The 12,603-nt window shown below is 53.0% G+C and overlaps 1 protein-coding gene across 1 annotated transcript in view; it reads right to left on the bottom strand.

The window, feature by feature from the left end:
* Positions 1 to 1,673: 1,673 nt before the first annotated feature.
* The window catches only part of OTOG (otogelin), a 103,587-nt gene continuing 92,657 nt past the window's right edge, over positions 1,674 to 12,603 (bottom strand). The window contains exons 48-56 of the mRNA XM_032240888.1: positions 11,381 to 11,479; positions 9,880 to 9,920; positions 8,461 to 8,536; positions 8,190 to 8,368; positions 7,337 to 7,441; positions 7,042 to 7,161; positions 5,763 to 5,808; positions 3,275 to 3,354; positions 1,674 to 3,176 (exon numbers count right to left, since the gene is read on the bottom strand). Coding sequence (XP_032096779.1) covers positions 2,976 to 3,176; positions 3,275 to 3,354; positions 5,763 to 5,808; positions 7,042 to 7,161; positions 7,337 to 7,441; positions 8,190 to 8,368; positions 8,461 to 8,536; positions 9,880 to 9,920; positions 11,381 to 11,479 — 947 coding nt within the window. The 3' untranslated portion in view covers positions 1,674 to 2,975. The remainder of the gene's footprint in view (positions 3,177 to 3,274; positions 3,355 to 5,762; positions 5,809 to 7,041; positions 7,162 to 7,336; positions 7,442 to 8,189; positions 8,369 to 8,460; positions 8,537 to 9,879; positions 9,921 to 11,380; positions 11,480 to 12,603) is intronic.

Genomic DNA, 12,603 nt, shown 5'->3' with positions numbered 1-12,603 from the left:
GGACTGGGAATTTCGACCAAAAGTTTAGAGTGAGAAGTTGGCTTCCGGTAGGAGTAGGCAGGAGGGGTTGCCTGACAGGGAGTGGAGGTGAGGTTGAGGGTGAGCATCCAGGCATGCTGGGACTCCAGCAGAAGGGTGTGATCACCAGGAGCTATGGCCATCTGTGAGGACACAGTGGGAGCACAGCAGGAGGGCTGAGAACTGCTGCCAACTGGAGCCAAGGAGGGCCAGGACATTGAAGCTGGGTCACCAGCAACAGGTCAGATGTGGGGAACAGGCATCTGAAAGCCTGGAGCCACCCTCCCAAATTGAGACTGCAGAAAGATGTTGAGCCAAGCCTGGCTGACTTGACCTGGTGCCATCTGCCTCTGTCTACACGACAGCTGACAAGCAGTGGCCTGTTGAAAAGCTGCTTTCCCATAACTGGACATAAACAGACAGGAAGGATGGTGAGGTGAGGAATGAACAGCCAGGAACACTGGGGCTCCAGCAATGGCTAAAGAACTCCCTTCTGTCTTAGTTGAAACATCTTGCCATGTAAGAGAACCAGGATTTTAAACCCAATTCTCTTTAAAGGCCATGTTCTGGTTAAAGTCATGTTCTGTTGAAATCAGTGTTCAAAACTCTGAAAACTATTGATTTAGGAAGTGTGTGTAGCTAAGGAGATAACTGACTACAAGCCATAGATCATCATCCCCGATAGAGAAGTTTGGAAGCCTTGTCCCACCCCATCTCTAGCTGTAATGATGAGAAATTAAGATGTGTGACATATGCATTTAAGACTATAAATGTTTCTCTAAGTACTGCTTTAGCTGCATCTCACAGGTTAATATGTCATAATTTCAAAATCATACATATCAAAATGTTGTCCAATTTCCATCCTGATTTCTTATTTGATCCATTGATTATTTAGAAACGTGCTGCTTAGGAAGCCTTAAAGCTTCATTAGGAAAATTCATTTTCATTAGGAAAAGACACAGGGTCCATGTTATCAGACAGATGCACCATGAGAAGAGCTTACTTATGAAATAAAAACCAAGCCTTCCAAGTGTTAGTTCAAAAAAAGATGTTCTGCCCTCTCTAGGCAGGGTGAAGCACTTGCACTGTAAGCCCTGACTCCCCTAGCAGTTTCCCCTATTATTGAGGGCTGCTTTCCTAGCCCACCTCCTCCTCCTTCCCACATGGACACCAGGAAAGCACCCACCCACTTGCTCCTTAGGTGTTCCAATGGTCCTTCACAGGTGGAATGTCACTGAGAACCGATCCCTGGATGCTCCCTAACCCTAGCATAGCTCGCATGGCTGCAAAAATGTACTGAACTCATTGGGAGAACAACAAGGAAAGAAACAGAGAAATGTTGAGGCCAATATGAAACCTACTCTCTGGGTCTGCCTCATCCACACCTCATGTGAGAAGCATCTGTCTCAGCCCACAGAACCATGATCACTCCTCAGTCCTTCGCCTGGGTGCCAGCACCCCAGCTCCCAGTGTCCTCTTCCTTCTCCTCATCCCCTTCCTCTAGAAGCCAGTCTCCAGTCCATTCAATTCCAACCAGCAAACACCCACCAATGGCTCTGCTGTGAGTGGGGCATGATGCTGATGTCCAGGGCCATAAAATAGAGTCTTCACAGTGGATACTCCTTCAAGTTCAAAGCAAACCTGGCCCTCTCAGAGATGCTCAAAGACCTGAAGTCTTCCTTTATTGACACATAAACAGAACACAAATATGGGCACAAAGAAGCTTGGGAACAGCAGGGGACCATCCTGGCACAGCCTCCTCACTGCAAGGGGCATCCAGGCCACACATCTTCAGACACACTGGGCAGTGCTGGGGCCTGCACAACTTCATGTTCGTGCCCTTTGGATCTACATGGCACAAAGTGGCACAGGGGTGGGAGACTTGCAGAATGGGTTGTGGAAGGGGCTGTGGCCCTGGCTTTAGGGGACACTCTGGTTGAGTGACAAGGCTCAGTTCACAAGTGCTCAGGGATGCTGGGGCTGTGTTTTCCATTGATGCCAACAGACACTCTCTTGCTAAACAGTCCCATGGTGCACAGACGCTGGCACTGGCTGAGCCACAAAACCCACATTCAGGCTTCTCTGAGCTTGACTTTCATGGCCTTGGAGAAATGGCGCACTGCAAAGCCTGGAGCTGCACTTACAGGCTGAAGGAACCCCCTCAGCAACCTAGAGCCTCGAGGCATGGGCCACCGATCAGCACCCTAAATGAGTAGTGCTGGGCCCTCGCTGAGGGTTTCACCCTCCCCCCCCACCTCACAAGGCCGGCCACCTGCTGGGAAGGTTGTCTTGGGGTAAAGGTACAGCTTGAGTCTTCCAAATCCTTTCCTGAATTACCATATCAATGCCAGGACACCAGGCACCTTTCTTGGGACTACAGGGGATGTGAAGGTCACTGAGCTCACTCTGACTTCACAGATCTCGGTGAGAGGACCTGGGCCCTGGAATCTACCATCTTTGCTTTTGGGAACTCTTCTGGGCAGCGATCTGCAGGCCTGAGTGCTGCAGGCACAGCCCTCTTTCCCTTCACTTCTGTAGTCAAAAAGGCCAAGAGAATGGGCCACTGAAGCCTGCCCCTGTGCTTGGTCTTGTGGTACCCATGTAGGTACCTGCCCACAACTCTCATCCCCTCCACCAAGAGCTGTGACCAGGGTTCAGAAGTTCAGAGGCTGCTGCCCCTGGACCTAAAGCCTATTTTCCATCTCAAGCCAGAGACAGAGGTGAGCTCCCTGAGCACACACCTGTGTCACTTTCCCACTTGTGGAAAATGGGGAGCCCAGAAAGGGAGCCAGGGTGGACAGGGGTGACCCATTCTGGTCACTCCTGTGACCTTTGGCCACCACTTCATGCTCAGCAAGGGCCAGATTTCTCCCACCTTTAATATCCCCGTTCACTGGGCCAACTGGAAACAGAGTTGGGGCGGCAGAGGTGGTCCAGCCAGCCGGGGCTCCCAGGCCTCAGGACCACTGGCAGGCACAGTCGGTGGGCTCCTGCACAGTGTAGGGCACCCAGCTGGCATTGGCGGCGCAGAAGAGCTGCACAGCACGCCGCTGCAGGCCCACCTCGCGGCAGCACTTGCAGAAGCGGGCATAGGTGTTGATGTTGTAGTTGTAGATGCTGGCGGACGGGCACCTCCCATCGCAGGACACCAGGTTCACCTGGAATGGGAAGGCCAGTGAGGCAGTCTGTGGCATTCACACCCCCAATCCCCCCATCCCATCTTTTGCTGCCCCACTGCCTTGTGGGCACCACGCACAGGGGTGTTGCTCCTGCATTCATTCTTGCGGATGGTCATGCGGATGGTCACCTTCTTGCAGGAGCGCCCATCCTCCTTACCTGGTAGGACAGGGGACGAGGTAGCTGTGGCCAAGACAGGCTTCTTGGGAGCAGCAGGATGGGCCAGCCCAGGGCAGTTAGTGTCATGCTGGAGGGTCTCTCTTCCAGCGTTAGCACCCATGCATTAGCGCCCCTCCCCATTGGGGAAAGCCTTTTAACCCAATGCCCTGGAAGGAGGCAGGGTCAGGAAGGCAGAGACAGAGCAGTGTGAGCCAGTGAGGCAGGAAGCTGCCCAGGAGGCCTAGGCCACAGGCCCCCGCGAGGACTCTGTGCTAGGGCAGAGGAGCATCTGGGGACAGAGTGAGGCTGCCTCCCGACCCCAGCCCCAAAACCGGTCTCTAAGCTGTGTTGGCAACCTAACCCTTACCCCTCTCTGCATTTTCCCATCCTGAGAGGGCTTCTAGCATTAAGATTCTGTAATTTCCTGAATGAAGAGAAACCCCCATCTCAAGTGGAATGCTTCACGCTAGTAGGATGCTTTGTTTAGTTTCGAACCGGGCCAGGGATTCGCCCATCTAACAGAGCTGTTACAGGGATGGAAATTAACCAGTGCGGGTTGCCTCTGCCTGGACCAGCCTCTCACAGGACAGGCAGGCTTGTGGCTTATTCACGCCCTCACCTCCTTCAGCAATTGGCTATCTCCTCTCCTAGGCTTTACCTGATCCCCCTTCTCGAAGTTGCAACTCACTGCCTCCACCCAGTCCTCCCTCCATAACCCCTCCCTTGCTTATATGTCCAGGGCACAATCACTGTCCTGACAGAGACACATCTGGAATTACGATGTTGAATCAGAAGCTTTAGGGCCTTCTTTTGCACAGGCCCCTTCCAGAATTTGTTGTAAGGTCTTTTCTTATTTTAAATAAATATTTCCTTTCATGCCTTAATGTGAATTTGTACATTCTGTATTCTTCTTATAGAAGCCCCCTGCATTGCATAAGCTTCAGGCCCCACAAAACTCAATGCATCCATATATATATTTGTACTCGTATATATTTTTATACTTGTTATTCTGTCTCTCCCTCTAAATGTCAGCTCCGCAAGGCTCTACAGTGCCTAGAACAGTGCCTGGCGCATAGTTGGAGCTCCACAAATATTTGTCAGGTACATAGACTCACTCTGTAACCCCAGGAATCCCTCTAGAAATTGAATGAAATCTTTTCTTCTGGTCTCAGCGCCTCACCATAGAGGTTTCCTACTACAGCAGCTAGATGATTTCTGGCCAGAGCTAAGTCCACTTTGTCTTCCCTCTCTGCTCCAGAAGGCAGGAAAACTAAGGGCTGTCTTGACATGGCCCTTTGGGTCCTGGACTGAGACTGGCTGAGTGACCAGCAGAGCAAAGTGGTGGCGGTCCAGGGCAGTCCAGGTGAGCGGGCCCTGCTGAAGCTTTCCCATGCAAGCCCAGGGGATACAGCTCACTACCCAGCATGCACTGTGGGCCCAATGGCTTGTGCCAGAGGGGAGAGTAGGCCCCCCCCACCGCCCCCAGAGCTCAGGCCACCTAGCAGAAGGGACATTGCTGGACATAGCAATGCAGCTGCCTGCCTCCAGTCCAGTGGGCTTCTGAGAAGAGTACCTGGGCGGCAGTGGACACTAACCCGTAGAGGAGAGGCAGGACTAACGGGGACCACAGGAAACAGGGTCCCCGGGGAACCTGAGGACAGGGACATGAGGTGCAGGTCACACAGGGGTACATAGGACATTCAGGGAACATGAGTTTGTGGGTCAGGGATCAGCCAATGAGGCCCCAAGCCCAGCTTTCTTGGAATATGCGAACTGCACATAACAGGGCCCCAGGTTCTACTGCCTTCTGAAGATGGGGTCTGAGCACCCTAGGAGGAGGGCAGACCCAGGGGGAAGATGTGGGTGGGGACTGAAGGTGGTGGAAAGCGGCAGCTGACTGGGACGTGCATGTGCATGCGGTTGGGAGCTGTGGTTCTGGCTGGCCAGGGGTTGGGAGCCAGGTATCAGCACAGAGCTCGCACTCAGACTCAGTCAGGGGCCCTGGAGGCCCGAATCCCACCCAGGAGGCTCCTCCAAGATCAGGGCGTCTGACCACAGGGAGAATGCACGTGGGGGCATCCGGGTTGGGGGCCTTGGCAGAGGCAGGAGGAGGCAGAGTAACTGGTGAGCTACTGACCTCCTGAATGCCATGCCCCAATGTCCTCTGGCTCCAACAAGAAGCAGAGTCTTTATATGGGAACAAGGACACAAACATGGCTTCTGGCCACCTGCATATCTGTGCCAGTGCCATGAGACCCATGGTGAGGCTGTTATCCCTTCATCTACTCAGCCCTGAAGAGCTAGCATTTTAGGTGCCAGGCCAGGAACTTGGTCCTCTGTTCCCTAACATGACACCCTGTGCCCCCACCAGAGCCCCTCACCCCTGGGTGCCGACCATGCTCACTCACAGGTCCTGCAGCATCCTTCCAAGGAAGGTACCACGGAGCCCCCAACCTAGAGAGGAGAGGTTAGGGAAGGTAGGTGTGGAGACCCCTGTCCAGGCCCAGAGCCAAGATCCCAGAAACAGGCAGAGTACAGGAGTCTTGACTCTTCTTTCCCTGAGACGCCCCAGGCCAGGAGCATAGGCCCCTTGTCAGGCCATAGGAGAGCCAGGGGGGCTAAGCTGACCGGTGGGGACAGCTGGCACTAAGGTTGCACATGGCCCCCTTGGGGCTGGAGCCTGGGTCAAGGTGGTGCAGGGCCTCCTATCTTTCCTGGGGCAGCTCCCCTCACACCTTCCACTGCCTACCGCACCACCAGTGCTTCCCAGCAGAGGGTCAGGGAGGGGAGGGGTGCAGGGCTTACCCACTTGGGTCAGTGGCCTGGGCTCTACCTCAGCCCCAAACAAGTCATCCTTTCCCTCTAGGCTTATTTTTTCCATCTCTAAAATGGAGGCAAGTATCCCATAAAGCTCTCCTCCTCTATACTGAAATGGGTAAAACAATGGATGGGACAGTTCTTTGTGCATAAGTGTGTGTGTTTCGGGGGGTCCCAGTATGTGTATGTGATTTTGTGAGCATATATATGAGCATCTGTGTGTACATGTGTGATTTTGCATGTGTGGGTGTGTGTATGAGAGTGTTATTAAGAATGTGTATATATTTGTTTTCTAGGGAAGAATCAGAAATCTTTAAATGTCCACTATTAATCTTAGGGACTTTAATAATTCAACAACAACCCCAAGCCTTCCAGGAAATCCTTTTCTCTGAGGTGTGCCCACACTGACAGCTGTCCATGCTAGTGCTAGACACCCACGAGCCATCACAGGACTGAACTGTGCATCTGCATGGCACATGTGTGCAAGAGTGTGCTTATGTGAGTGCCTTGGGGTGTGATGACACTTGGTGTGTGCATTGACATGCCGAGTGTGAATGTCCCTGGAGTACATGGTGTGAGTGACTGGTAGCCTGTGTTGGTGTCTATCTGAGTGTGCCCAGAACATATAACAGTGTGTGTGTGTGTGCATCTGCATGTGGTCATGTGATGTGTGAAGAGGCAGGGTGTGATGTGGTTAGGGCAAAAAGAAATGCAGACACAGCGATGTGGATCTGGGGTGGCAGTGCAGGCACAGGCTCCAGGGAGCCCCTCCTCCCACACTCCTGCACACAGGACCCCCACCCCACCACCAGTGAGACAGCGGATGCCCTGGCCTTTGTCCCTGGCCTCAGTGGAAAAGGAGGCACAGACCTTGGCACACTCGGTCTCGTTAAGCGGTGGGCAGCTGATGGGAGAGCGGACAAGCACGGCACCCAGGGGAGTGCTGCTGCAGTGGTGGCGGGTGCAGTCTGCGATCCAGGATGCCCCAGGCTGGAGGGCACAGAAGTGGGTGATAGGGGCTGTGATCAGATGGACAGCCTGAGCAAACCCATAGAGTCTGGGAGCCTGTTTGTACCCAGCCCTGGCCTGGGAGCCAGAGAGGGCTCTAGTCCTGGTGTTCCCTCCTGGGACACCCTCCCCGGTGGGCAGCAAGGGGGCTTCTTACCAAGAACAGGGAGGTGGTGCCATTGGGGAAGGTGAAGAGACAGGACACGTTCCTGCAGGAGCCGCAGCAGGCAGCGAGATCCCGCGGGTGCTCGTACTCCTGGTTCTGCAGGCCAGGGTGGGGTGGGCCTCAGCCAGTTGCCACCTCCACCCTGGCTCTCCTACTGCTTGCTTATCTGTGAGGGATCCAAGAGCCCGGAAGGGCCCTCTGTAGGTGCTCGGGAAGAGGAGCTCCCAGGCTTCTTCTCTCTCAGGCAGCTAGTCACCCTTTATCTACCCCGAGCCTCCCTTATAGCAAAGAGCATCTCCACCCTTTCAAAGGCACTTCTAGTAAGTAAGGATGCCAGTTTTTATTCTAGACAGACCTCAATTTGAGTCTCAGTTCCTGTAGAACTTTGGACAAATGACAGGCTCCCTAAACCTCAGTTTTCCCCTCTGAAAAATGGGAATAATTCTCACCCTCTTTATCCAGCTAATATCTATTTGGCCCTTACTAGAAGCCAGTCACCATCCTAAGTCCTGGATATGAAGTACTCCCCAAATAGTAGCAACACAGACATGCAAACCAAAGGAACAGGGAATGTGCCAGGCATTCAGCAGGCACCTAATAAGTGTGTGCTCTCTCTTTCAACACCCACCCTTGCCAGGCCCTAAATCTGTCCCTTACTGTTCCCCTCCTGGCCTCTCCCAATCCAGTCCCTTTCTCGGTACTTTCTACAGAGGTCTCTGAGGGCCCTTCTGACTTGTCTTGGGGGCGCAGGCCAGCTTTAAGGGCCCCTCTGGTTCCTGGAGCACCCGGAGTCTGCCAGGGCAGCCCTCCTGACCCCACCCACCTACCCTGGGCTGCACCCTACCGCCTCGCAGTGGACGTCACACAGCACCGAGGTGGTGTTGATCTGGTAGAAGCTGGTGAGAGGGTCAAGCACGGTGGTGCAGCGGGAGGTGTGGCACACGCCATCTGCCGAGAGCTCCACCACTGTCTGGCCCGGCTGCATCACGCCCAGCTCGCGGCTCAGACACACCGGGGCCTTCACTGGATGGGCATGCAGGGTGGCCAGGGTTGTCCAGAGCCCAGACACCCGCACCCCCCAAGCCTGCCTCTCCCCTGAGGCTTCCCCCACTCACCACACTCGTACTTGGCGCAGCCACACACATTCTCCACGCTGTGCATGAATTCCTCGTCCAGCTGGGATTTCTCCCACTGGGTGGAGCAGAGGCAGTCAGCACCCCAGGGTCGGGGACAGCCTGGCCCTCAGGAGCAGTCTGCCACCTGGGCCCTCTCTATGTCAGTCCCTCCCTGTGGTGGGCAGGAGGGGGAGCTGGCAGGCCTGGGGCCCCTCAGCACCCTGGAAGCTTAGTCCCTGGGCCTCCCTGATGAGGAATGCCATCCAGTGTCCTCCCCTTTCTCAGTGAGGGACAAAGCCCCGGCTGGCTCACACTACTTCTCACCTTTCTTCAGCAATTTTAAGAGAAGGAGGAGAGGGATGGCAGACAGAGTGAGAGGAAATGTGTGCTGGAGTGGGGAGGGTTACATATAATTCAGAAAAGGACTGTAAAATGACTTCACATTTCTTAAAGTATTTTCACTTCCCTCAGTGGCCATGCAGCCTGGTGGCTAAGGGCATGGTTTCTAGAGACAGATTTCCTGGGTGTCAGCCCTGGCTCTGTGATATACTAGCTTCATGACCTTAACCTTGGCTTCCTCATTTGCAGAATTGAGAAAACAATAGAATCAACCTCATTGGGTTGTCGTGAGAATAAATAATACACGAAAGGCCTAGGAAAGTTCCTGGCATTTAGTAAGCTCTCAATAAACATCAGCTACTGTCATGATTGTCATTGTCATCATCATCATTATCATCTTCACCACCACCACCATCATCCTCACCATCCCCACTACCACCATCACCACTGCATTATCACCATCACCACCACCACCATCATCCTCACCGTCCCCATCACCACCATCACCACTGCATTATCACCATCACCATCCCCATCATCCTCACCATCCCCACCACCAGCATCACCACCACCACCGTCACCGCTGCATTATCACCATCACCACCACCATCATCCTCACCGTCCCCATCACCACTGCATTATCACTATCACCACCATCAACATCATTCTCACTGTCTCCACCACCACCATCACCACTGTGTTATTACCATCACCACCACCATCATCCTCACCATCCCCATCACCACCATCATCATTGCACTATCACCATTGTCACCACCACCACCATCCTCACTGTCCCCACCATCATTGCCACCATCAGCATCATCACCATCACCTTCATGATAATTTTCATCATCATCATTATACTTAATCCTTACCACAACTCTAAAGCATGATTATGCCCACTTTACAAAGGAGGGCACCATACCCAGAAAGCCAGTGGCGGAGGCTGGGATAAGACTGCTGACTTGCAACCCTGGGTTCCTTGTAGTAGATTAAAGGAGCAGGTTCTCTAGGGAAGGGGATAGAGAGGAAAGGAAAGGGGAGCAGACCAGGGAGTGTTGGAGGAGGTCTCCATACCAGATGGCACCGGGGCACTGGGATTGTGTCGCAGTCACACTCTGAAAAACACAAGGGACCAGGCCCCACTTCATCAGAGATGTCCAGGTGGAAATCCCCTGGGTACCCTGGACCTCTCACTGCTGGCACACACCCTCCTCTGAATCCCCAGCTCCAGGCCAGGCCTGGGAGAGGAGAGGAAGAGGCCCAAAGATCAGCCTCCTTCCATCCCTGGAGGCAGAAGGAGGCCTGCAGCTCCCCTGGTTAGGCAGATGAGCAGTGATGGTTTCTGAACACCAAGCTCTCCACTGGGTGTGGAGTAAGGATAAATATAGACAGGTGGGCCAATCACAGGTTTCCTTTTGTCACCTGGATTCATCCTTCCACCTGGTCCAGAGCCTATTCTAGAGCAGAGGCAGGGCCTCTCCGGGAATAAACATGGCACGGGTGGAACTTCTGACCACCTACATTTCCCACATCCATGTTCCCGCAAGCTCAGTTTTGCTGCTCCCAGCCTTTCCCCATAGCAGGTCTTAGCTGTGAGCGAGCTGATGGCTGAGCACTGCTAACAAACTTAAGAGTCCACTGCTCCAGCTGCATCAGGGTCTGAGCACTCCAGGCCAGAGTCGCTGTGAACACTCTTCTGAGTCACTCATTCATGCAACAAATAGTTTTAAGCATCTACTATATACTGAGCTTTATTCTGTACTCTGGGGACATAGCAATGAATGAAACAGACTAAAATCCCTGCCTTCATGAAGTTTACATTCCAGTGAAGCCTGGAAAAAGACACACAAAATATCCAGATGCAAAATAGAGCTTCTTGACTCTTTAAAAATCACATTTTTATATAAAATTCACTGGTTTTTATTATTGATCACTGACATTCCCACCTGTTTCCCAAAAGGATGTGAGGTGAATTTTAACAAAAATTATGTTTTTGAGGCAGGGCGTGGTGGCTTACACCTGTAATCCCAATATTTCGGGAGGCCGAGGCGGGTGGGTCACCTGAGGTCGGGAGTTTGAGACCAGCCTGATCAACATGGAGTAACCCCAACTCTACTAAAAATACAAAATTAGCCGGGTGTGGTGGTACATGCCTGTAATCCCAGCTACTTGGGAGGCTGAGACAGGAGAATCGCTTGAACTCAGGAGGTGGAGGTTGTGGTGAGCAAGATCGCACCATTGCACTCCAGCCTGAGTGACAAGAGCAAAACTTCGTCTCATAAAAAAATTGTTTTTGTTAAAGGTGGCTGCTGTAAGGACTTTTTAAGATGTAAACCCTCTTTGGAATGGGCAACTTGCTTTTTCCTTCTTTTATCCTAGAGGGAAAAGTCTGTAGGAACACTCAGCACTCAGAGAGCCGATGCAGGAGGAAGCTGATTCTGGGGCTTCTGCTAGAGACTCTGCAGGGGATGGATCTGAGAAAAGTGGACAGTGGTGGGCAGGGCTCCCCCAGCCCCTCTCCTCAGCAGGGCTACTGGATCTCCAGCTGGAGGGGCTGTCCTGACCACCGACTTACCACAGGACTTGTAGGGGCAGCAGCGGTCGGGGCTCCACACCTCCACCAGGGCAGTGCCCAGGCCACACTGCACTTGGGGACAGCGAAAGCTCTCACACACTGTGGGAAAGGAGAGGCAGGTGATGCGTCAGTCACAGACACCCGGGGCTGTGAATCCTCAGAAGGGCAATGCTGGCTAAGAGGGGCTACCCCTTGCTTCCTCCTTAGTGACCCCCCACTGTCCTTGGAGCCCCAGGGAAGAGTCTGGGCACCCAAAATCTCCCTGGGGAGCTACTTCAGGTCCTGGTGCTGTGCCTGTGAGGCACTGGTGATGTGATAGGGTCAGAACCTCAGGCTCATTAAACTGGGGCTCCCCAGCCTGGAGTCACCCTGCAAGAGGTGGTCAGAGGAGAGCCAGCCATTAGGGTAAGGTCTGTGAATGAGGACCATCCTGCTCTGTCAACACAACGTTTCCCACTGTGTGGAAACGTCATCCACCTGGGGCCCACCTGAGCCTGCCCAGTTCAGTGGACGCTATCCTGCAGGGCCCACACTTCCTTTCTTCCTAGTCTTCAGGCTGACTTTTCTCACTTCTGGATTCCTTGGCCATTCTCATTTGCTGAGAGAACAAGGCAAGGGGTGAGGGAACGCCCAGGGTGCAACATTTTGATGGATAGGGAGGGGCAACGGTCAGCACTGAAGGTGAGGATCTGAAAACCATAATACTTACTTGATTTACTAATAAAGTTATTGGCACAAGCAAGGATTATCAAATGGTGTTCCAAAAAATGAGGGAGAAGGACATTCTTATGGTGCCAAAGTAATAGGCTATTTTCTGGTTGGAAGAGGAAAAATGTAAAATGGAGAGATCTTAGGACCACGGCCACCACCCTAATCTGGGCCAACGTGAACATCAGTTCTAGTGGCTCACCCAGTGTCTGGCACCTGATGTGATATGCTATGAAGCTCACACACATACTGTCTAGCCCCAAATTTTTAACTTGAACTCATCAAGTCTTAGATGGAACTTTCGGTTTTAGGAAGCACAGAGGCCTATGTAACAGGTAAGCAGCTCCGAAAGAAAGCAACTGGCTAAGTCCAGAAGGCAGGACTCTGCAGGATCATGGCCTGGACTCCACAGTGGGAGGCCCTACAGGAAAAGGGACCTGTGCTAGGGTAAGAGAGACGTGAGGCACATCATTATAACGCATGGTCCTGGACAGGATCCTGGATTGGACAAACAA

Source organism: Sapajus apella, unplaced genomic scaffold (genome assembly GCF_009761245.1).
Source record: "Sapajus apella isolate SASKATOON/1434 unplaced genomic scaffold, GSC_monkey_1.0 scaffold47, whole genome shotgun sequence".
NCBI classification, from domain to species: Eukaryota; Metazoa; Chordata; class Mammalia; order Primates; family Cebidae; genus Sapajus; species Sapajus apella.
This window is presented reverse-complemented; position numbering and strand designations above follow the sequence as displayed.